This window comes from Kwoniella newhampshirensis, chromosome 4 (assembly GCF_039105145.1).
Source record: "Kwoniella newhampshirensis strain CBS 13917 chromosome 4, whole genome shotgun sequence".
Lineage (NCBI taxonomy): Eukaryota > Fungi > Basidiomycota > Tremellomycetes > Tremellales > Cryptococcaceae > Kwoniella > Kwoniella newhampshirensis.
The window spans coordinates 360,345-381,682 of record NC_089958.1 but is presented as its reverse complement, the minus strand read 5'-3'; the positions used below and the strand labels follow the sequence as shown (position 1 = coordinate 381,682).

Genomic DNA, 21,338 nt, shown 5'->3' with positions numbered 1-21,338 from the left:
CCAAAGTGACGATTACATACACCCATGCATGGTGCGAATCGATGTCACAGGTTGTAAGCTGCCACGAGACGTTCCATCCTCAGTGTTTGTCGACACAACGGACATTCCAGCTGATAGACCAGGGTCAGCTAGGATATCATTACCGTAAGCGCAAGCATATGAAACTGACCTTTTCTAACCCTCCCAGACATCCCCAGCAAAAGATATGACCGCATTCCGTCACGGCTACTGTCCCACCACTACCTTCGCCGGTCCCTCTAGGTTCTAGACATAAAGTACATTGACGTTCAGGAAGAGCCAATGCTTCTGCACTGAGATAAGTGTTGCTTTGATCGTACGTGTTCCCGTCTTTTGTGAGAAGAACGGTCTGCTCAGGAGTGAGCGGGGGATTCAGGGGTGGGGAAAGGGGTAGTATGTCGTCTTTCACAGGGGTAGGTATGGCGTGACTCTCTACGGTAGATGGGTTATCGGTTGATGACCGGCGAGGAAGGAAGCGATAGAGGAATGGCAAGAGCATGAGGAGACCGAGAGGCTCATAAGACGGCGCTTGTTGCTCCGGAGGAGATGTGGGGAGTGTGGAGATCTATCATATGGTACCGCGTCAGTGGTGTGAATAGTTGACATGATCAAACTTACATATGAGATGCCAGTCAACCGTTTTCCAAACTCGAAAAATCTCCCTCCGAACAAAAATCCTATCATATGTATCTCCGGCAGGCTCTTTCCTACAGGTGATTCAAGGAAGTTCAACAGCTTCACTTTTGCATCTTTCCATCTTGTCGATGAGGCAGAATCTGAAGTGCTGTTCCGCAGATATGCCGCTGAAGTAGGCGAGTTGATGATGGAAGGTAAGAGCAGGAAGACGACAGTCAAGAGCCGACGCTGTTTGGGATTAGATCTAGCAGCTGGTGGAGAAATGAAGCGACTTCTGGCAGCCGGCTTACCCTCTGGGACGGTGACCGGCCTCTACGAGTAGAGTAAGGTAGAATGTCCGTGTACTCTTCTCCGAGTGTCTGACTCCCTCTCCCGAATGTCAAAGTGAGATAAATCGCTTTGACAAGCAGATCTACTACTGTCTGCTTATGAGCTAGCCATCTTGTGCCTAGTCCGAGAGCCGTCAGCGCAGCTCGCTGACTCATACCTCGAGGTGCCGTGCCGACTCACCCGCTATTGATCTAAGTATCTCCGAGACGAGGTCGGTCAATCGATGAATCTGAGACGAATCTCGTTGATGCGCTCTGACTGTGTGGAGAGCTTTTGGGTCAGCTCAGTCAACCGTCGGTCCACATCTCAAGAGGCTCACGCATCTGAGCTTGGGACGCTCGTTGGAAAGACAGACGAGCGTATTCTTCGCCCTGTCCAGGATGTTCGACGGCAGGTTGGCGGGAAGAAGAAGCGATAGGTTGGTCCATCTTGTAGTTGGCACCGTAGAACTGTACGAAACACGTCTTCCGTGCCCCCCCCTCGATCCAGCTGTTCCCTCCTACAAGGGCGTATGCTTCAAGAAACGATGCGAGAAGGTGTCTGTTATGATTATGACTTGTTGCTGCAATAGAGAAAGAGAGGAATGCCCGGTAAAGTAGGACAGAAGATGTTACCGTATTTACGTAATACCATAACCAATTCGACGTTTTAGGTGGCAAAACATTCCTACTTGGTTCTTTCACTCTTTCACTCTCTCACTCTTTCTCCTCGTTCTCAATTATACTTCGACCCTCCTCCTTCATCTGCTCTGTCATTCAGTACACGCACACTTTGGCAGCGTACCTATCTTGCTCCTTGCTCCTCTACGACCTTTCTTGATATTGATATGCTAAGATGACACTCGTTGATTACCCTACTTTCTCTGAAAGTCCCTTCTTTTACGATAGGCGTGCTGCATCAATCCCAGAAACGGAGGACGGTATCGTGAGGGTATGTCGACCGTTTCTTCGACCCCCCTGCGGTTTGAGCGGATCATTAGCAGGAGAAGACTGTCTGACTCTCTATCCTCTATCTCATTGTAGGCACACTCTGCTCCCAGAGTCGCGTACTGCCATCCCAAAGATGTCGGAAACTATCATTATGGTGTAAGCCTCCGCAGATTCTGTTGTGGTTCGCTCAAGCTTTACTGACGATCAATGATTAGGAACGACATCCCATGCGACCACATCGATTGGAATTGACAAATCAGCTGGTGTTGGGATACGGACTGCATGAGAAGATGTCGATGCATGCGCCAAGACGGGCCACAGAGGAGGAATTGTTAGAATTTCATGATGCGGATTACGTCGATTTTCTCAAACGGTAGGTGTCGTCTCGTTCCAAAGATTATCTTATGGGACCGTGGAAAGTACACTGAGCCTTCAAACCTCTTTGTAGAGTCACGCCGAAGAACGCACAGAACCTCACTCGCGATTGGACGAAATTCAACGTAGGAGACGATTGTCCCATCTTTCACGATCTCTTCTCATTCTGTCAACAATATGCGGGAGCATCACTGGCGGCCGCTCGAAAACTGACAGCTGGAAGTACCGATATCGCCATCAATTGGAGTGGTGGACTGCATCATGCCAAGAAGGGGGAGGCAAGCGGATTTTGTTATGTCAATGATATCGTCTTGGGTATCTTGGAGCTGTTACGGTGAGTCCTGAAAGTCCAGGGTATCTGGCGTCGCTTCAAGACAGAGCCTGACGCCAGTCTCTTTGTATTAGGCATCACCCGCGTGTGCTTTACATTGATATCGATATACACCATGGCGACGGTGTGCAAGAGGCTTTCTATCTTTCAAACCGAGTCCTCACTGTTTCATTCCACAAGTACGCCGCCGACTTCTTCCCTGGGACGGGCAACCTATCCGAAATAGGATCTGACCTTGGCAAATACTTCTCGCTCAACGTGCCCTTGCAAGACGGGATCGACGACGAATCGTACATCTCACTATTCAAAGCTGTGATGGAGCCTACCATCACGACGTTCCGGCCGTCTGCCATCGTCCTCCAATGCGGTGCGGACTCACTCGGTTGCGATAGATTAGGAACATTCAACCTCTCCATCGCGGCACATGGTGAATGTGTCAGGTTCATCAAATCTTTCGATCTGCCGCTACTCGTCCTTGGAGGAGGGGGATATCGACAATCGTCAGTAGCGAGATGTTGGGCGTACGAAACCGGTGTTCTTGCAGGATCAGCTCTACCGGACGAACTTCCTTCCAACAATTACTACGAATTCTTCGCACCAGACTACAAACTACATCCTCCCTTGACGGGAAAGATACAGAATCTCAATACGAGACAATCATTAGAAAGGATCAGGGTGACGATCAGGGAGAAACTGCGGTATCTCGGCGGAGCACCGAGTGTCCAGATGCAGGAAATCCCACCGGACTTGATGGGATTTTTGGCCAGTGAAGAGAAGGGGAAAGAGGAGAGGGAAGGGGATGAACCTGATTCGAGAAGAGAGGGGAAAGCGAGAGCAGGGGATTTGTTGGAGAGGGAAATGGGAGGGATGGGAGATGGGATGGGGACTGGACCGCTGGGCGGAGCGAGAAGGAGAACGGTACGGATATAGAGAATTGTGCGGAAGATCTGGAAGGAAGGGAAGTGGGAGTATCAAGCTCATCATTCTTGGATAAGTACCAATAGTCGGTCTGGGCGTGAACGGACTGCATATAAGCAGGAAATTGATCATTGTTGTATGGGTTAGATGATGCATCTATTAGGAGATAATGCCTCATTCGGGATGCATGAGAAGAGAAGCTGGTTGAGCTAATCTATTTTGTCTCCCGCTGGCTCTGCTCTATTCTATATACGAGTGTAGTTATGATAGTGTGTGACGATCGCCCCTTTTACCTGCTACAATGCTTGTATTCTGTGCGTCCGAAACAGATCCCACTTGCTGTCCTTTCACCCAAAAATGTCCAGGACTGATACTCTCTCTACTTCCCCACACCGCCCATCTTCAATGCCTTGGTCATCTCGACGCACTTTTGCCTCAAAATCGTTGTGACTGTCGCGGACGACCCCGCTTGGCCCCCTCGCCTCGCTCATAAGAGCTTCCCATGCACCCTCCTATTTCTCAACCACCTCCTACCTGACCAGATCAAGCAAACCAAAATCCCCTGAATCAGGACCACTTTCCCTAACCAACCCCACCCATCTCCCTCCCCTTCTCCTTCTCCGATGGGCTGTAACCTCGCTTTCTCACTTTTCGATCTCAGACCGTCTCTCTCGATTGATGGATGGGCATGACCTTCGCCGTCTCGTTCATGCAGGTGGTCTAGCGAACTGGGATCTGAGGGCGAAGAATGAAGATCGAGCTTGTGTCGAACGTCAAGTAAGATGTCGTATTGCCATTCCTGGGGGTTTGAACACATCAGTATCAACGCTTACCCAAATTAGTATAGGCTTAAGAGGAGTACAAAGACCGGAACAAGGGGTCAAAGAGAACAGTGGGGACTTCACAACGCACAGCTACAGAAGCCATCTCTTGATCCCAAGCTTGAATGGCAGATCTTACGCCGACTGCTGACTCTAGTAGGCCTCGCTGTGAGAATTCTAGGTGTTCCACTCGTCTTTGTAGTTTTTCCATATGCGCGCTGGGTCATCGAACATCAGCATTGCTTCTCTGTGGGGATCCGTCGCTACTCACGACATAGCAGGATCCAGAACCTCTCCGAGCGATTTCGGTGTGTCGTCCCCACCGTCAATCTTTACGTTGGCAGCCAGGAGATCAACTCGTCTATTCAAGTGATCGATAGCTTCCAACATCCTCTGCTGTGAATGTTCCAAGATATCATCCATCACCTCTGAGCCCGTCGCGAAACCCGTCGACGGGGCTTCAGAATCGGCATCCGGCTCTTCAGCCTCAGGGCTCGTCGATCTTGCCTCTTCGGCCGTGTTGCGTTCTGCATCGTGTTCGGGCTGTGTGGGTTCTGGGTCGATAGGATTCGGAGGAAGTTTCGGAGGGTTGGCCTTGTCGTATAGGCCATCGATGCAGACGACTAGTTGACTGCGATTTAGCATATATTTTCATGTCTGAGAAGACAGCTTCGCACATACTATACTGAAACTCGTGATCTAAGAAGCCAGACTGAAAGGTGCTCTCCTCGATAGTCGCTTTGTTGTACAGTAACCCGACCGGATCAGGATTGACCGGATCGTCAAAACATCTTGCGCTCTTCCTTCCTTCGTGTCTCGCTTCATCCCAATTGTCCTTGACTGTCCATCCTTTCAATCCTGCAGCTGCGATACCATAACCCATATATCTCCCCTTAAGCCCATTACCCAAAACACTTCCTCCCTTCAGGATCGTTTCTGTATCATCCGACCAGACAGTCGATCCAAGTCCGATTCCGACTCGTATCGATCTCGTAGCGGCATCGATGATATTGGATCTGACAACTGTTCCTGTATAATCGCCATCGAACGGCGTCGAATCGACCAGTAATATTCCTGCCATTGCGGAAGACGTCCTCGCGAAGATATGGTTTGCGTGGATCAGAGTACCCGGTGAACAATAGATAACGATCGCGGCGTCCGTGTTGTCGTAGAAGGTGTTATCTCTCACGAACGAATCTCGACAAGCGATAGAAACACCGTCGGCGAGCGGTCGACCTAGAGGGGACATCTCCGGATCGTCTCCATCTTTCTCCGGATCGTACTCCTCGCCAACAGGTCCTATCTCATTCTTCTCAATGACAGCACCCGTACAACTCAGTTTGTCTCCTTCCCTGATATGAATCGCTGTAAACCCTCTGGGATGCTTCAAGAGACTGTTCTTGACGCTCTGTCCCTCATTTCCACCCAGCACAACCAATCCCGTCGCAAGTTCGCTATCCTTCATCCGACCCAGTTTCTTTCTGTTCCCATCAACGACCAGACTTCTGATAGACACCCGAGCACACCGTCGACAGTCTCCCTGGACTGCCGTGGCGGTGTCTTTCCCTTCCACTCGAAGCACAGCTCGCTCTGATCCAGTGGGATATCCGTATGTAGCCAATTCTTGGTCGGCAGCTGTGAAGACGATCGTACCGGAAAGACGGTACAGTTTGTTCGGGCATAATAACACTTTGGCACCAGGTCCGCCGTCTATGAACATCTGGTTGATGGAATCGTAATCTGCGAAACGGACACATGGTGGAGCAGCTGACACGAGTGGAAGCAGAATGAAGAGGAGAGTGGTGAGCAGGAAGATTGTGGAGAGCTTAGGTGACGAACGCCGTATTCGAGCGGGTAACCGTGAGGGGGACGGTGGGGGATGAAGCGAATCGTCTAATCGTACCGAAGCTATCGAGCGAGGTGCTCCTTGGGATGGCTTGCTGAAATACCGCCGCCGTCTTCGTTTGGGCAGACGACAGCCATCCGTGTCAAGATCTGGAAGTGCTGGTCGTATCATCCTCGTCAGGGGTTCACGCTGGGCATCCGGGTACAGGTCGTATCGCAGTGACAAGGTGGGGAACTGAAGAGTTGGTTTGCGTCCTCTGGGTAAGATCCAGCTTTCCGATTCCCTGTGAATCCACACGTCTGGAGACAGATCCGTGATCTCGAGAAGGCAGATGGGTGAGCTCAGGAGTGAGCTGTATGTTCACAGGTACAAGTATGACCGTAGTCGTTGAATCAGTTCAGTGAGGGAGAAGGAAGACGCGACTTTAGAGCAGTTTGTAAAGTGTTCATCAGTCAGGGCGGAAGAGAGCGGGAATCCCTGGCTCCGAATCAGAATCGTAATGAGCCATTAGAAACAGGTTGTAATCCCATTAGAAACCTTATCCGAGATAGACTGTTCCCATGTGCCGTGAGGGGGTGATCGAAGGCGTGTGAGGAGGGAGGTCCAGTCGGTCGAGGATCCGTCCGTTTTGATGTTTGTAAGATCCACTTTCCCTCTACGTGTAACGAGAGAATATGGGATGATACCGATGTTGAGTGACGTTTCTCGACGGATATGTCTTCGCCAGAATCAGAGGATGAGGCCGTCTCGGACCATCTAGGGGATGAGTCGAAAGAGGAGAAACCCCCCCGGCAGCCTCACCATGTCCGCAATTCTCTGAGTCTTGACGACGGTATGTATTCACTCCCCTTCGACCTCCTCCTCAGCTTGCTAGGGACATGGAGGCTGTTCGCAAGACAACGAGCTGATCAGGTACATGCGCTCTCTCAGTCATCGCATTTGTGGACGGATACATCGTTTCAATTTTGTTCTACGTCATCGTCCCAATCCTGGCCTTTCCTCGGAGTGATGAATATCGTCCTTATATATCTTACTTCGCGACCTGCACCGTCTTGGTATACCTCATCCGTATGTCAGCTTCTTGTTCAGCGAAGTAACAAAGGAAAAGAGACTGGTCGCTCACTGATTCTCAGGATTATGGAATTACCCTGATCGAATTCCTGCGAGCCAATACTTTCGGCTGCATGCTGCTCCAGAGCTGAACTGGGAAGAGCAGATCGTGCTCATTACGGGTGGTATGTGCTGTCGATACCGACTTCCTTCTCCTCCTCGTTCTCTCTCTCCTCGTGGCTTTCAAACAAGACATCTCCAGTCAATCTCATGTGATGCTCCCGGCTGGGTGTGATTCCTGGTGTACAACAACAACCATTCCGGGACCCGGCTCGACGGCGATACGAGACTTTTCGCTGACTATTGAAGTCAGGCGGCTCTGGCATCGGCGCACTGTTAGCGGAGACGCTCGCGAGTCGCAACGTTCCGGTCGTAGTCCTGACGAAAGACGAGCCAAATTCTGAGGTGGATGGTGGGTGATCTGGTTCGGTTCAGCTTGGCTTGATGAGAGAGATGTTAGTATGAATCTGATCGTTTTTCGCAGGCGAGATCCATCCTTACATATGCGATGTGTCTGATTACCAGCAAGTCGAGTCCATTGCTGATAGAGTCAGAGAAGAAGTGAGTCCAATGAAGGAAGAGAATGACGCCCGCGCGATCGACCGCTACTGAAGACGCAATCTACAGGTGGGCGATCCTACCATCATCGTCAACAACGCCGGCGTCGTCAAGGGCAAGCTTTTACTGGACCTCACCGAAGAAGATGTCATTGAGTCAGTAGCAGTAGCAATCTCAGGACCGAGGGGTCATGGATGGTGAAGTCCTGATGCAATCGCAACTCCCATAGCACTTTCGGAGCGAATACTCTTGCTCACTTCTGGGTGTTGAAAGCCTTCCTGCCTGCCATGATCAAGAAGGGGAGTGGACATATTGTCACTGTTTCTAGCTTGTTGGGAGTGGTGGGAGCGGCTCAAATGAGTGAGTCAGTTTCTCCACATGACCCATTTTTGCGGGTGTGCATCCGGAGCTGAGATTCGACCATCGCAGCGGATTATTGTGCTAGTAAAGCCGCTCTGGTCAATCTGAACCAGTCGTTACGCTTCGAATTGGACAATAGGTATGTCAATATTCTCCCTTTTCTCTACCAGGCCGCCTTTCGCATTCGCATCCACACATCAAGTCGTATATCCAAATCTCTCGAGACTGATCTTCATGATATAGATACAAAACACCTGCTATCCTCACCACACTTGTCCTCCCATCGTTTGTCCAGACGAGACTCTTTTCCGAGATCCGATTACCCACCTCTCGAATATGGCGATTTCTCTGTCCTCCTCTCCAACCTCATACTATCGTCAAACACATCATATCGGCGCTGCAGATGGGTGAGAGCACGACGATCAGATTACCGTGGTATACCCAAGCGGCGAGATTGATGGGTGATGGAGTGGGACTGGTACCAGCTTGGTTGAGGGATTTTTTACAGAGTGTGAGTGCAGTTCAGTATACCCTGCTCCAGGTCTACGGGAGGACGGGACAAGACGATCTTCAGTCGCTGATGGAGTCAACGGCTGATGCATATTGGTGTGTATAGATCGCAGGTGCAGATCACGCTATGAGAGCTTATGGACCAAAACCCGATGCGGCAGAACGACTAGCAATGGAGCGTCTTCACGACAATACATGATAGTTGCAGTAATGTACCTTGTGTTGGCCAGCGAGCATGAGACGTTATTGTACAGAGTATAGTCGTTTCTTGATTCCTCACAACGAAGCCATCTACCGATCCGTGCCCACGATCTCACTCTCATCAGCACCCAATAACCATCCAACTCCTCTGACCAACGCTCTCCTCGCTCCCAACCTGACACGTTCAGCTTCATCCCCTGCCAAACCCTCAAACAATTCTCTAGGAATCACACCATGTCCATTCGGATTCAGATCCGGATTCGGATCATCCAACGATCTCCTCGTTGAATTCTTCTCTCCACCCCTACCACCTTCTTCAAGTGACCGATTCGTATCTCTGGAAATTGATCTTGACAATCTCGCTCCCACACCACCGACGCCAAACGATCCTCCTCCCAAGATCGGCGAGGAAGAACCGCCCAGAGTCCCTCTCAGTCCACCTATTCTCCCACCTAGACCCAAAGCCAACTTGGCAGCTTTAGCAGCAGTCCTCGACCCTAACACTCTCTCTTCTGCCGTTGGAATCGTTGAGATGCCGGTCGTTAGTGTCGGTGCAAGTTCCGCTTGAGTCACTGTGCTTGACGTAGGGATCCCTTCCACCCTCCTTCGTTTCGCCGCGTAATCAAGTTTAATCCTTCCACTTTCTACCTTTCGGAACGTCTCCAATATACTCGGTATCGAAGATGGGGGACATAGTTCCAGGGCGTAGTTTATGAATAAAAGCTTGGAAGAGGTATCGGCAGTATCGGATTCCGATGCTAATGCATGAGCTAATTGCCAGGTTTCCGTACGAAGTTTGGCTTCCAGACTCGACGATTCCCATGTAGTATTCCGGTCGGGAATAGAGGATATCGAATTCGACCCTCCAGTATGTCCAACACCAGTCCGCCGGGATCGTCCTCGACCGCGCTCGAATTGACGCACGATCTCCACCATCCCTTCGAGAGCTTCTTTCCCCGCTTCCCAATGAGCTTTTCTCTCCGATGCTCGACCAATCATACCCCACACCAGCCCCCTCTCCAACTCGCCATTACATCCGAGCTTGTCAGCCATATCGAGCATGAGATCTGGATGTCGATACGCATCGTCAGACGCAGAGAGAACTTTGGCGATCAATGATAAGGGATCTTTGGTATGTCGGATCTCGAGAGGAGACAGGGCGAGCGAAGAAAAGGAGACGAGCCGGGAGGTCGCTTCGATGTATTTTTTCTCCTTTGTCATAGATGAGGTGGTGGGGCCAACCGAGAGGCTGTATGTAGTCTTCAAGATCAGCCAAGAACCGTAGGAACGCGTTGTGGAAGCGTAGAGGAAAAGAAGATGGCAGAAACCCAAAGGAAGAGAGAACCGCCGATAACCCACCAGTCATAGGCCAGCTTCATCTCCCCGGTATGCATATTTCCACTGTCCGCCGAGACGTAAAACTCCTTCGACGTCTCCAAAACCACCTCTTCGATCATCTTGTCGTCAATAGCTCCCGCACTTTGCAATCTTCTAATCATCCTTTTCGCCACGTCAAAATCTGCAAGCTTGTTGTCAGCTTCTTGTGCCGATCGGAACGACAGAAAAGAAGCTGAAAAAATACTTACTACCTGAACTTAGCACTCCCCCAAGGTAGATCCGACCCCTCTCTCTGAGATCTAACATCCCTAATGCACCTCTGACTAAACTATCTTCGCCCCCACCTAGTCTGTCCATGTCATCCCACAATCGTCTCCACCCATCTTCACCTAAACCTTTCGATCCTTGCCTCCTGACCATCTTTTCCGCCAATTCCTTTTGATCCGACGAGTTTCGACTTGACTGAAGCAAGAATCGTAATTGTGTTGCCACATTCCACCTGGCCAAGATCTCGCCGGACTCCAGATGCACATCGAGGATATCTAATGCCCTTGACAGACTTGCGAAGGGGAGAGGATGGAAGAAAAGGAATAAATCTTTCGGCGTAGGTGGAGGAGCGGAAGCACTGGTTGGTCTCACGAAAGTGGCTATCGAATCGAGTGTGGTCGCAGTGAGTTCTGAATCGGATCCGGGATCTGAGCCGCTCAGTTCCCATACCGGGAGACACTCGAATATAGAAGACATTGTTGACCAGACATACGATTCTTTTTCCTCTGATCCATAGAGACATGCCAGAGCCAGTCGAGCAACGTTGAGATCGTTCTTCACTATTCTTTCAGAAATCGGAATAGTCGCCTTTGACGCTTCAAACACAGGCAAAGCAAGCTGTAAGGGAAGTGACAGGATCGCATCGTGTAATGACCTCTCCATGAGACTCGGGTCGGCTTTACCTGCCCGTTCAGCGCGTGTTTCCAGCACGTACAGATAAGGCATGACGAGTCGTTTGATGTCTCCTACAACGCTTGGTGAGGTTGAATTGGCAAGGTAAGCATTGATGATATCCCCTTGGGTAGCCGCTCGCCAGAAGGTCAGATTCCACTTGGCATGTTGATCGGGTGTGAGATTCGCATCATAGACTAGCCTCGACAGCAGGGAGAGATCTTCCCCTAATTCGTCCAGGGACGGTACGCCAAGCGAGGCTCCATATTGCACCCACGCCAATTGGATGTCGAGAAGGCCAAGAGAATCGAGGGAGAGTATGTGACTCGTATACCATCGATTGAGGTCAGCCGCAGACAGTAGTTCTCTATGCGTTGAAAGATAAGGCGGTGGAGGGGGCAGATACAAAGTTGTCAAGAGCTGTCCGATCTTCGATGGAGGGTCAAGCTTTGAGACTGAAGACATCCATTTCTCCGAACCATCGTCTCCCACTCCCAACAGTAGGCCTTCGGCTTCCAGATCACTAGGTAAAACCCAGCCCGGAATGGTCTCGAGTATCGCCAATCGGTGCGGGTACATTTCGGTTCGATGTCTCTGGCAAACGATCGATAAGGCGGACAGGGAGGCGGAAGCGGCTAGATCAAGTGCGGATACTGGAAGTGGTTGTATCAGGAAAGTGGACAATGGTATAGGCGGAGGAGCGGTGATTTGGGGAGGAGTGGTTTCGATTTCTAGCCTTGGTGCATCAAATTGTGCTGGTGATTTCTTGTCGGAAGCAGCGGCCTCCCAAGGATCGTCGAGGGGTGATGGGGAGCTGAGCGATGTATCACCTTCGATTGACTCTGGTTCTGCCCAAGGATCATCTAATTCCATCTTTTTTTCCTCTGAATGAACTCCCGTCGTTGACGTATCGCCGACATGCGCAGAATTGGGAGTTTCTATAATTAACGCTTGTGCTGGTTCTATACTCGAGGGGGGAGATATAACGTCGAAAGTGTTCAGCCGACCTTTGACGTCATGCAAGAGCGTCCACCCCTTGATCACCTCGGCTCTAGGGAGATCGTCACCGAGTACATTCTTCACATCCTCCTCGGTACCGTCGCCCACTTCGGTCCGAAGTCGAGTGATCTCAGGTCCTGATCTGGCTAGTCCTATCTCTATTATGGTACGTATCAGGTGAATGTCCTCGGTATTGCCTGCTTGGATGAGTTGGATACATATCGCGATCACCTCAGTGTCGGGTATCGAAGCGAGGGATCGTTGTAAGATTGCCGGATTGAGGTCGGAAGGCGATGAGGAGAGTATTTGTTCAGGGGTCAAAGGATCTGGGAGAGATGTGAGGAGGTCCTCCATCTTTCATGACCTTCTCACTGTTTACTCGACACAGCGGTCAATCAGTCAGGTAAGGGATGGCAGGTTCGTACGGTTCCGAAAGTCAAGCAAGTTAAGTGACCTGGACTACTGTCCTCTAATGACGATGTGACGGAAGTCGGACGTCACGACTTGTTGAATATCACAATTTATCTGATACACCCATTTAATGCACGACCCCAACCCCGCCACAAATCTTGCTCGTTTCAGGTTGTGTTAAGCTTATCGCTCGCGTGGTTTTTCCGAGACAACAGCTTTCGATTGCTGCGTCGGCTCTGGTCACAGAAGACTTGTCAAGGTAGCCTGATTGTAGCTCGATCATGAAGCCTGTCAATATGATTTGTGACATGTGACATATGGTCCTTCGAGAGGGATCAGAACCATCTCCAGCTGATGTGCCGATGAAGTGTGGTTGTTGCAAGCGAAAGACCCGCCCGCGGATCGGTGTGTCTTCTGACTGCGACGCAGGTGGAAGACGATTGCGGATCTGCGGGACAGGCCTGGCTCTTCGACAGTGGGATGACAAGTAACATCGACACAGTGTCTTCTGCGCTTCTACGGTTCATTCACTGTGTGACAAAGAGTTGTTCACGAGATTCTACAGGATGGCCGTGTCAAGCGCCCGGACTGTTGTGATCCTATGGACGGTGAAGTAGTCACCCGTTGACCGAATCAGACATGCAAGAGACAACACATAACATCTTCCCGTCTGTGGGTGGCAGTGTGAATCTAGGGGATAAACATGAACTGCATGCAGTCTGTCGTTGGGCATGAACATGTATCAATGCATACACAACCGATAGGATTGCGTTTGTATACATGTACGCCTCTCACCGAGGCTAAGTCAAAATGATCGACCTAGAGACTGGTGATGCATCATCCAAGGTCTATCCAACGGGTGAGTGAACCAAAAACAATACGAAAACCCTCTCCTGACTTTGACGCGTCTTTGCCGGTAAGAAAGAACGCGCGTTAGACATTTGCATGTTTTTCTGAAACTCAATAACAAAAGGCAGATTTCTACCTGATCGGGAAGATAAATCGATGAATTCTAGGTACGGATTTGTTGTGTCTCGGTCTGCGAAAAACACTGACAGCAGAGAGACTGAGAGCGGTCCGAGCGTACAGCAGCGAAATCCATCAATAAATGTAATGGAATGAATGGGAACAATCAATCAACATCCATCCATATATATGTACATTCCCAACCGTCATGACATCCATTCAGACTGTATACTCTTGACCATCTTCTGAATTTGTAATCGTACAGCGAACATCGATATACCATACACTCAATAGACGGGTCGCGGGGAGAAACAGAGGAACAAACGATATAACACAGGACAACAACACGAACAAAGAGGACAGGACACGGACCATCACACGTCAAATCACCCAACCAAGGATACAACGACCCGTGTTTCATCACTCCATTCGGACCCTCAACAAGGTCTTGAATCGCAAGACCTCTTCTCTCTTTCGCACACTCTTAGCACAAGCTTGCGGTACGCTCTCTCAAACGTTGCGTCTTCGACGAAACCGGTGCGGGCTGTAGAGATCGGTAATTGCTAAGAACCGACAGACGTGTGGTGGCAATTACGGAGTGGTGTTTTGATCAGAACCGAGGCGAGGGACTAGAGGCGTAATCTTAGTCACGGTACAAGCGGACGAACGAGTGACCTTCATTTGTGAGTCGATTAACGCCTAGACTCTCAACGTTCTCGTCTATTCGTCTCTCGATCGTTCATGGTCGTAGCGCACCTTCCCCCCTGTCTTCCTTCCACACTTCCCACGAATCGTGGATTATCACAACAATCCCACCAACAATACTTCAACGCCCTTTCGAGAACTGTACACGACACATCGGTAGCCCACAAACACATACACCTCCTTCTTTCCACCCTGATCTTGACCGATCGCTGTTTACACGCTCGATTCCGTTCTGTGTAGTGTTTCGGTTTCATACGTGCCGCTTAGAAATTGTGCTGACCCATTATTCTCATCATCGCCATCACGCCGTCTTTGTGATCTGACTGTTGATATCGTATCCGTGTAACCTTACGCTTTGTGTTCGTCTACCCACTCTCCACTTGCTTCAGCATACCCAGGCTTCTTTCGGCTATCAGCTTCTCATGACTTCTGTCCTGTCCTACCCTATGGCCGACCCTTTTGCGGCCACACACGTAGCAGGTGACGCGGGTGCTCGGTACTCAACTCCATCCTTTACGCCAACATTCCATCAGCACCACTCCTACGCATCTTCAGACACCTCGACGTCTTCGACCCGCCCGCAATCAGCGCATGCGATGACCCAATACAGACCTTCGGCAGGTCCATCCTCCTCTTCCCAAGCAATCACGGATGAGTTCGGCTCGTATACCCCATCAGAACTTGGGCCATCTCAATCGGTCTCTGGTGCTCGATCGAAACCCATCCAGTCTCCTACCATGCCCCTCCCACTGCCCATTCCAGAACCGATAGCTTCCACGTCCCATGCATACGCGTCGTCTCACACTCATACCGCCCAATCACAGCCTCAACAACAGGCTCGTGCCGCCAATCGTCGATCCCATAATCCTGCTTCCACTCTCGCAAACGCGTCGCCTCCCCGAGCAGAATACCTCACCGATGAATATGTCCTCCATCCATCCGTCTTCGCTTACAAGCAAGCTCATCCTCGGCGACCTATGATCGGTTTTGGGCCGTATGTCTTGTTGCAAACTTTAGGAGAGGGAGAGTTTGGAAAGGTCAAACTCGGTGTACATACGGACTTTGGAGTGGAGGTCGCCATCAAGTTGATCAGGCGAGGGAGTCTTGATGATGAAGTGAGAGCAAGCAAGGTTGAGCGAGAAATTGATGTACTGAAGGTGAGTGTTTGCTCAATGCCCGTGAATATACGTGACTGAAGCAATGAGTTTAGACTCTGAAACATCCCAATATCGTCCGTATGTTCGATGTGATCGACACGGAGAAGTATATCGGTATCGTGTTAGAGTACGCTGGAGGTGAGCGCGAAGTGTTCTTCTCAGGAATTTCTCTCTGGTATTGACGCGTCGTACACCCGCAGGTGGCGAGCTATTTGAGTACATCCTAGCAAACAAGTATCTCAAGGAAAGGGACGCTCAGAAGCTGTTCGCACAACTGGTTTCCGGCGTGGATTACCTTCATAAAAAGCACATCGTACACCGAGACCTCAAGCTCGAGAACCTCTTGCTCGACAAACATCGAAATATCATCATCACTGACTTCGGCTTCGCCAACCGTTTCGATCAAGAGCAAGACGATCTGATGGCTACTAGTTGCGGTAGTCCATGTTATGCGGCTCCAGAGCTCGTTGTCTCGGAAGGTCTCTACGTCGGTTCCGCTGTCGACATCTGGTCGTGCGGCGTCATTCTTTACGCCATGCTTTCGGGGTATCTCCCTTACGATGACGATCCACAAAACCCTGACGGAGACAACATCAACTTGCTTTACAAATACATCATGAGCACGAAACTCAACTTCCCCGATCACATGTCACCTCTGGCTAAGAGCTTACTTCAGATCATGCTTGTTCCCCTTCCCGAGCACCGGTGTACCATCGACCAGATCATGGCGCACCCATGGCTCGCAGGATATCAAGATATGTTCACCCGTTCCATCGAGGAGCACGAGTATGTCTTCCAGGAGGCGATGTACAGGAAGAGTCAGCAAGCTAAGAGGGAGCTATCCGAAAGGAAGAGGATCCAAGCTGAGGCTCGAGAAGCTAAGGCCACCATTCACCGAAGTCAGAGTACTATGCCAGGCGCAGGTGTCACCGCCAGTATGCTTGACTACAGCCGTCGTCGAGAGCAGCGTCATCACAGCGCAATGCCTACGACTACCACGATGCCCGAGTACCTCAACAATGCCGGTCATCGCACGCCTCCCCTTGCTCTGGCTCCCCGCCAGGCGATGGCTCCTCCACCACTTCCCGTCCCCGCTCATGCTCAGATGGTGACATCTACTCCTGTCGTGGTCTCTCCCGTCAGTCTACCAACACCAAGCATACCTAGTCCTGTCAAAGTCAGCGAGCCTCACCAATCTGAGAGTGCAGCTCCCGTCCACACCCCTACCGATTCTATCGACGTCATTTCTAGTACCACCTCTGAAAGTGCCCCTGACGCTCCCATCGCCGTTCCTGTCGCTGATCCCGAAACGAGGTCCAAGCCTCCAATGTCGGCTAACAAGAATCGTCACACTATACAGGTTGAGTACGACGGTGACGCGTCGTATGAGAAGATGAAGGAAAGTCTGGAATCCAAGCGCAAACGAGGGGAAGCCTCTGGGTCAACCATCGATGAACACCTTGCCCCAGCTATGGCAGATATCCGACAAGGTGGAGCGACTGACATCGAAATGGAATCAGGCTCTTCTGATAACGAACATGAGCGAACGGACACTACCGAATCGGCTCCGCAGACCACGCTCGAAGCCGCGGAGGTCGTTACGCCTCACGAAGACACGCCGCCTGCGACAGTCATTCTGCAATCAGTCTCAAAAGCCCCTTTGGTTCCAGGAACTCCGTCAAGGAAGGCCGATACCGAAAGAGAGGTGGCCTCGCCCTCAACGCCTCGTGCCTCTGCTTTCACCGTAGTCGACGACATTATCACCACACCGCGAGCTAAAGTTGTTACTCCCACTCCCAAAGCGTCGATGCGAGCTGCTAAACGACACGAGTCCATGCCACCTCCTGCGATGGCTCCGTTGGTCGCTAGCTCTGTACCTGCGCCGAAGAATGCCGAGCTCAGTCCGACTGGACTACCCAAACCACCCAAACGGGATCGGTACAGGAAGGGCATGTCTCTCGACAAATTTGGTCTTGCCAAGTTACTTGGTCAAAGTTCGCACGCCAACGATGAAAACCGCTCTGGTCCACCCAGTTCCGGTACTTCTGCGATAGCTGTCCACAATGCACGAATCGAGAAGGACCAAATGAAGAGAAGCTCTGCAATGCGACCGAACACAGCCGATTCCGATTTGGTCAAAGATAAGAAAACTAGAAGGAGAACGTTACAGCAGATGGTCAATCGGTGAGCGACCGCTTCCTTTGAGTCACGCTATATACTAATGAAATGGTGACTGCTAGCACCAACTCTCGGGACGGACAGTCGACCAGGTTGCCTACGATACCTGCTACTCCTCTCACTATCAGAGATCTTAATGAGCCACCAAGAACTCAGCCGTCTCCACCTGTTGTCATCGGCTCTCAAGGTATTCAGCCTGTGTCTACGCCCGTGCCAGGACAGAGCTCGCCCTCAATCGTCACCGTGGACGCTCTTGTTGCACAGCAGGCAGATGCTCCCATCCAAAAAACTGCCTCAAGCAAGGCTGCTAAGAAGGTCATGGATTGGTTCCGCCGCAAAAGTCTCGCGAAAGACACGCTCTCTGGTCTCAAGTCAGCTGGTATCAAGTCCGACTCTCAATCTTCTTTCGTCAGGGTGGAAGGAAACATGCGTCACGGACCTGACAGGATGGGCGCTTCAGCTGCTAATCTCGCTATGTCGTCAGTAAGCAGTATCGGACGTGACCAGGAGGGTCTCAGTATCACTGTCACACAAGAGGCTCAGCCTGAGTCTGCCATCTCACCCAAGCCTGCCCCGATGAATGCGCCTCGACAGCCACTAGGCTCTGCTGCTAGCAAGACCAATATCCAGTCAACATCTGATCTCCTCCCCCCCTCTCGGTCTCATGTAACCCCAAGTATGCCTGGGCGTTCCCAGTCCCACCATCCTTCGCAGTTTACGGCCGGTCCTTCCGCCTCTATGACATTTGTACCTGAGAAGCCTCTAACTACTCGCCCGAGATCTGGCTCCGAGGACGTCAAGATGCGTGTTCACTCTGGCCTTGTCGATCAGTCCGCCTTATCATCCAAAGCGCCACAGGAGGTCATTGCGGAGGTACTGAAGGTCCTGCAGGAGATGGGAATGGATGTGAAAAGAGAAAACGAGTACAGGTTGAGGTGTACCAGAGTCAGGAGGAGAAAGGCTGGCGCGACAACCGGATTGGGCCTAGGAAGCGTGATGAGTGTCGGATCTGGGATGAGCCCTTTCACCCTTATGAGCTCTGCGTCGACCAGCAAGGTGAGTGCACGAAACGTTTTGGAGTTCCAATGGAACAGATTCTGACGTTTCACTGGTAGACCGATAATCGTGGGCTTCCCTTGCCAATGAGTCCTTCGTCTAGTCTCCTTTCCGGCAGTGGTCTCAAGGGCATGCTGCTCCGAAGAGGAAGCTCGCACTCGTCCTATCACCCATCTCAACTGCCGCGGAGCGAGTCAGAGCCTTTCGGTTCACCCTCGATTGGCTCAACACCTAACCTGATTTCTACTGAGAAGCTTCCTTCTCATGAGCCCTTGTACGGAGAGCACTCGTAAGTCCACGCTTAGCCATATTACCCTTTTCATGGTCGCTGACAAGTTATCTTATAGGGTGGATAGCGGTGACGAAGTCAAGTTTGTCGTAGAGCTTTGCAGAATTAAAAATCTGCCTGGACTATATCTCCTCAACATCAAGAGATTACGAGGTAGCGTGTGGTCATTCAAGTTCATCTACCAGACCGTTATCGAGTGAGTCTCAGCAGATCGCGCGGGAAGCGTGTGCGAATGGAGGCTGATCAAGTCTTCTCCAGGCGTACGTCGACGCTTACTCATTGAACGTCGACTCCGATGTATCGTTTTGCGCATCCAACATACACGAGTTCTCGATACACGCTGGCTATCATACCCATTTCCGTATCTTACTGTTGATATTCGTACCTCGAGCATTAAAGAGCCTCAAGTCTGGCCAAAGACACGGAACCAGAGCATGTTCATCATCTACACGAACCGGAGGACGTTGACTTTGTCCTTATCTATCTTCATGCTACTTTCTTGTTTCACACACGCGGATCAGTCTTCTCTCTCTGATATATATATAGTCGTCTCCTTTCTTGTTGTCTATATTCCATATTCTCTCCACCTCAAGCAGCCAGACATTCATCCATATTTCATTTCCAGCTCGATGACCTGTCCCACATGTGACCCTCACTCACACACGTCCCAAATTACATTCTTATCTAATTCGGACAATTGACCTTTTCTTGATATCATATCACCTGTTTCTCAGTCGGTCGGTCTCGATTAATTAGCAGGTCGATATATTCCCATGGTCAAGCCCAAAACATGAATGGATGTATCGGATCTTCTTGCCCAAAGTTTTCGGTGACTTGTGCAGCATGTCTATGTTAGTGATTGACTGACCGTGTTGCGTGTCGTCACATACAGGTCGTGTAGTCATCTAACGTGAATCATCCGTCACAAGACGAGTATTTGCCGAGCATTGTCTAGATGTAAACGAGGCGAAGAGTGTGTGTGGGTCTGCGAACCGTTGGTAAAGAGATGAAATACCAACCACACGACTGGAGGTCGGCAAAGTACGAGATTGCATCCCGTCAAATCTGCTCGGTCTGGCCTCCGTCTGACCAATCAGCTACAGCGCACACAGTATTCCCATCTGACTTTCTGATCAGATCGAAATTCTCTCTGCCTCAATCAGAAGTCTCGGAACTGGTTCGTCCGTTCAGGCTGAAGAAGAACGAAGAACGAAGATTGATCGTTCTGGATTGGTTCATTGCTTGCGGACAACTTACAGTAAAGTAGGTAGGTACTGTAAATTGACTTATCTCTGTACTTACCGAGCCTTGTAAGTTTGTGAGTTTGACAGACAACCCAAGGATCAGGAAGGAGACGGACGACTTGGGTTTGCAGTTGCAGCTGGATTCGCACAGTAAGTTGTGAGTATTGTACAGTACAGTGACTTGGATCTCTCTGCTTACCAACCAGGGGTCTTACCTCGTCTCTCCCAAGGTGTCCCCCCCCCCTCCCCCTTCCTTTTCCACACACTCTCAGGAAAACGAACGATCCATCGAACGAACGAACGAACGAACGACGTGTGTTTGTGATGTTCGATAACGATAACTTGACACTACTGTGACTTGACGTTACAAAGGAAATGATGTCAAGCGTCCATTTCATGGACTGGATGACATGACATGACATGGCATGACGTGGCATGACTGCTCTCGGTCTCCTGCAAAGCTGACAGGTTGAATATATAAGTCAGTCATCATAACTTATCACATCAAGTTATCGATCCCGTCGTCGTAGTAATTAATTGCTGCGACCAAGATTGCTGGGACAGCGACATGATGGTTGGATTGGAGGATGACTTGGATCGTCTCATCCGCCAAGTCATTCCAAGAGCCGAGCCAAGGCCAGATCTTCTGGACAGCTACAGTAAGTTACAGTGTACAGTGACTTGTCCCTTTCCCTTTGGAAGGTCACGGACAGTTGCGAAGTGGACAAAAAAGAAAGTCGCACATATATTGAGTAGATAGTCAGATCTGTCGAATGGACAAAAGACTGAACGGGACTGAGAGCCATCGATAGGAAGGTGTGCGGACGACGAGTCAAACACTACAGTGTACAGTAAGTCACAAATGGATACAAGTGAGTCTCGTCCCCGTGAAATTCGATTTCCAGGACAGTGCAGCTCGAAATACGTCGACAATGAAGTTTCATTCTATTCCCCACTCGCTCACTGGGACCTTCAGGCTTGATTGAACACTCCCTTCCTCGGACCTTTGCAATCAGACTTTGACGCTGCCACTCACACACCAATCAGCGTATAAGTCACTGATCGAATATTCAAGCCAGAGGTATCGACTTCCTTTCCCCGATCTTGACATCA

The 21,338-nt window shown here is 50.5% G+C and overlaps 6 protein-coding genes across 6 annotated transcripts; 3 read left to right on the top strand and 3 right to left on the bottom strand.

Moving 5' to 3' along the window:
- Positions 1 to 44: 44 nt before the first annotated feature.
- On the bottom strand, positions 45 to 1,412 carry IAR55_002141 (uncharacterized protein; the record flags this gene model as incomplete). The annotated part of the gene is made up of 6 exons (XM_066945258.1): positions 45 to 110; positions 170 to 583; positions 637 to 882; positions 945 to 1,102; positions 1,165 to 1,242; positions 1,304 to 1,412. 6 exons carry the CDS (start codon positions 1,410 to 1,412, stop codon positions 45 to 47), a joined length of 1,071 nt encoding a protein of 356 aa, XP_066803947.1.
- A 406-nt stretch (positions 1,413 to 1,818) lies between these two features.
- On the top strand, positions 1,819 to 3,549 carry IAR55_002140 (uncharacterized protein; the record flags this gene model as incomplete). The annotated part of the gene is made up of 5 exons (XM_066945257.1): positions 1,819 to 1,914; positions 2,007 to 2,069; positions 2,129 to 2,286; positions 2,362 to 2,622; positions 2,694 to 3,549. The coding sequence occupies 5 exons, from the start codon at positions 1,819 to 1,821 to the stop codon at positions 3,547 to 3,549; spliced, it is 1,434 nt and encodes a 477-aa protein (XP_066803946.1).
- A 475-nt stretch (positions 3,550 to 4,024) lies between these two features.
- Positions 4,025 to 6,375, bottom strand: IAR55_002139 (uncharacterized protein; the record flags this gene model as incomplete). The annotated part of the gene is made up of 4 exons (XM_066945256.1): positions 4,025 to 4,336; positions 4,450 to 4,576; positions 4,630 to 4,981; positions 5,040 to 6,375. 4 exons carry the CDS (start codon positions 6,373 to 6,375, stop codon positions 4,025 to 4,027), a joined length of 2,127 nt encoding a protein of 708 aa, XP_066803945.1.
- Positions 6,376 to 6,918: 543 nt separating this feature from the next.
- IAR55_002138 (uncharacterized protein) lies at positions 6,919 to 8,941 on the top strand (the record flags this gene model as incomplete). The annotated part of the gene is made up of 10 exons (XM_066945255.1): positions 6,919 to 7,036; positions 7,135 to 7,272; positions 7,338 to 7,439; positions 7,628 to 7,726; positions 7,799 to 7,875; positions 7,942 to 8,027; positions 8,102 to 8,232; positions 8,302 to 8,371; positions 8,476 to 8,743; positions 8,849 to 8,941. The coding sequence occupies 10 exons, from the start codon at positions 6,919 to 6,921 to the stop codon at positions 8,939 to 8,941; spliced, it is 1,182 nt and encodes a 393-aa protein (XP_066803944.1).
- Positions 8,942 to 9,033: 92 nt separating this feature from the next.
- On the bottom strand, positions 9,034 to 12,573 carry IAR55_002137 (uncharacterized protein; the record flags this gene model as incomplete). Its single annotated transcript, XM_066945254.1, has 3 exons — positions 9,034 to 10,192; positions 10,303 to 10,462; positions 10,530 to 12,573. 3 exons carry the CDS (start codon positions 12,571 to 12,573, stop codon positions 9,034 to 9,036), a joined length of 3,363 nt encoding a protein of 1,120 aa, XP_066803943.1.
- Positions 12,574 to 14,747: 2,174 nt separating this feature from the next.
- Positions 14,748 to 19,264, top strand: IAR55_002136 (uncharacterized protein; the record flags this gene model as incomplete). The annotated part of the gene is made up of 7 exons (XM_066945253.1): positions 14,748 to 15,458; positions 15,512 to 15,596; positions 15,659 to 17,642; positions 17,699 to 18,692; positions 18,752 to 18,981; positions 19,040 to 19,177; positions 19,240 to 19,264. The coding sequence occupies 7 exons, from the start codon at positions 14,748 to 14,750 to the stop codon at positions 19,262 to 19,264; spliced, it is 4,167 nt and encodes a 1,388-aa protein (XP_066803942.1).
- Between the last annotated feature and the right edge of the window lie 2,074 nt (positions 19,265 to 21,338).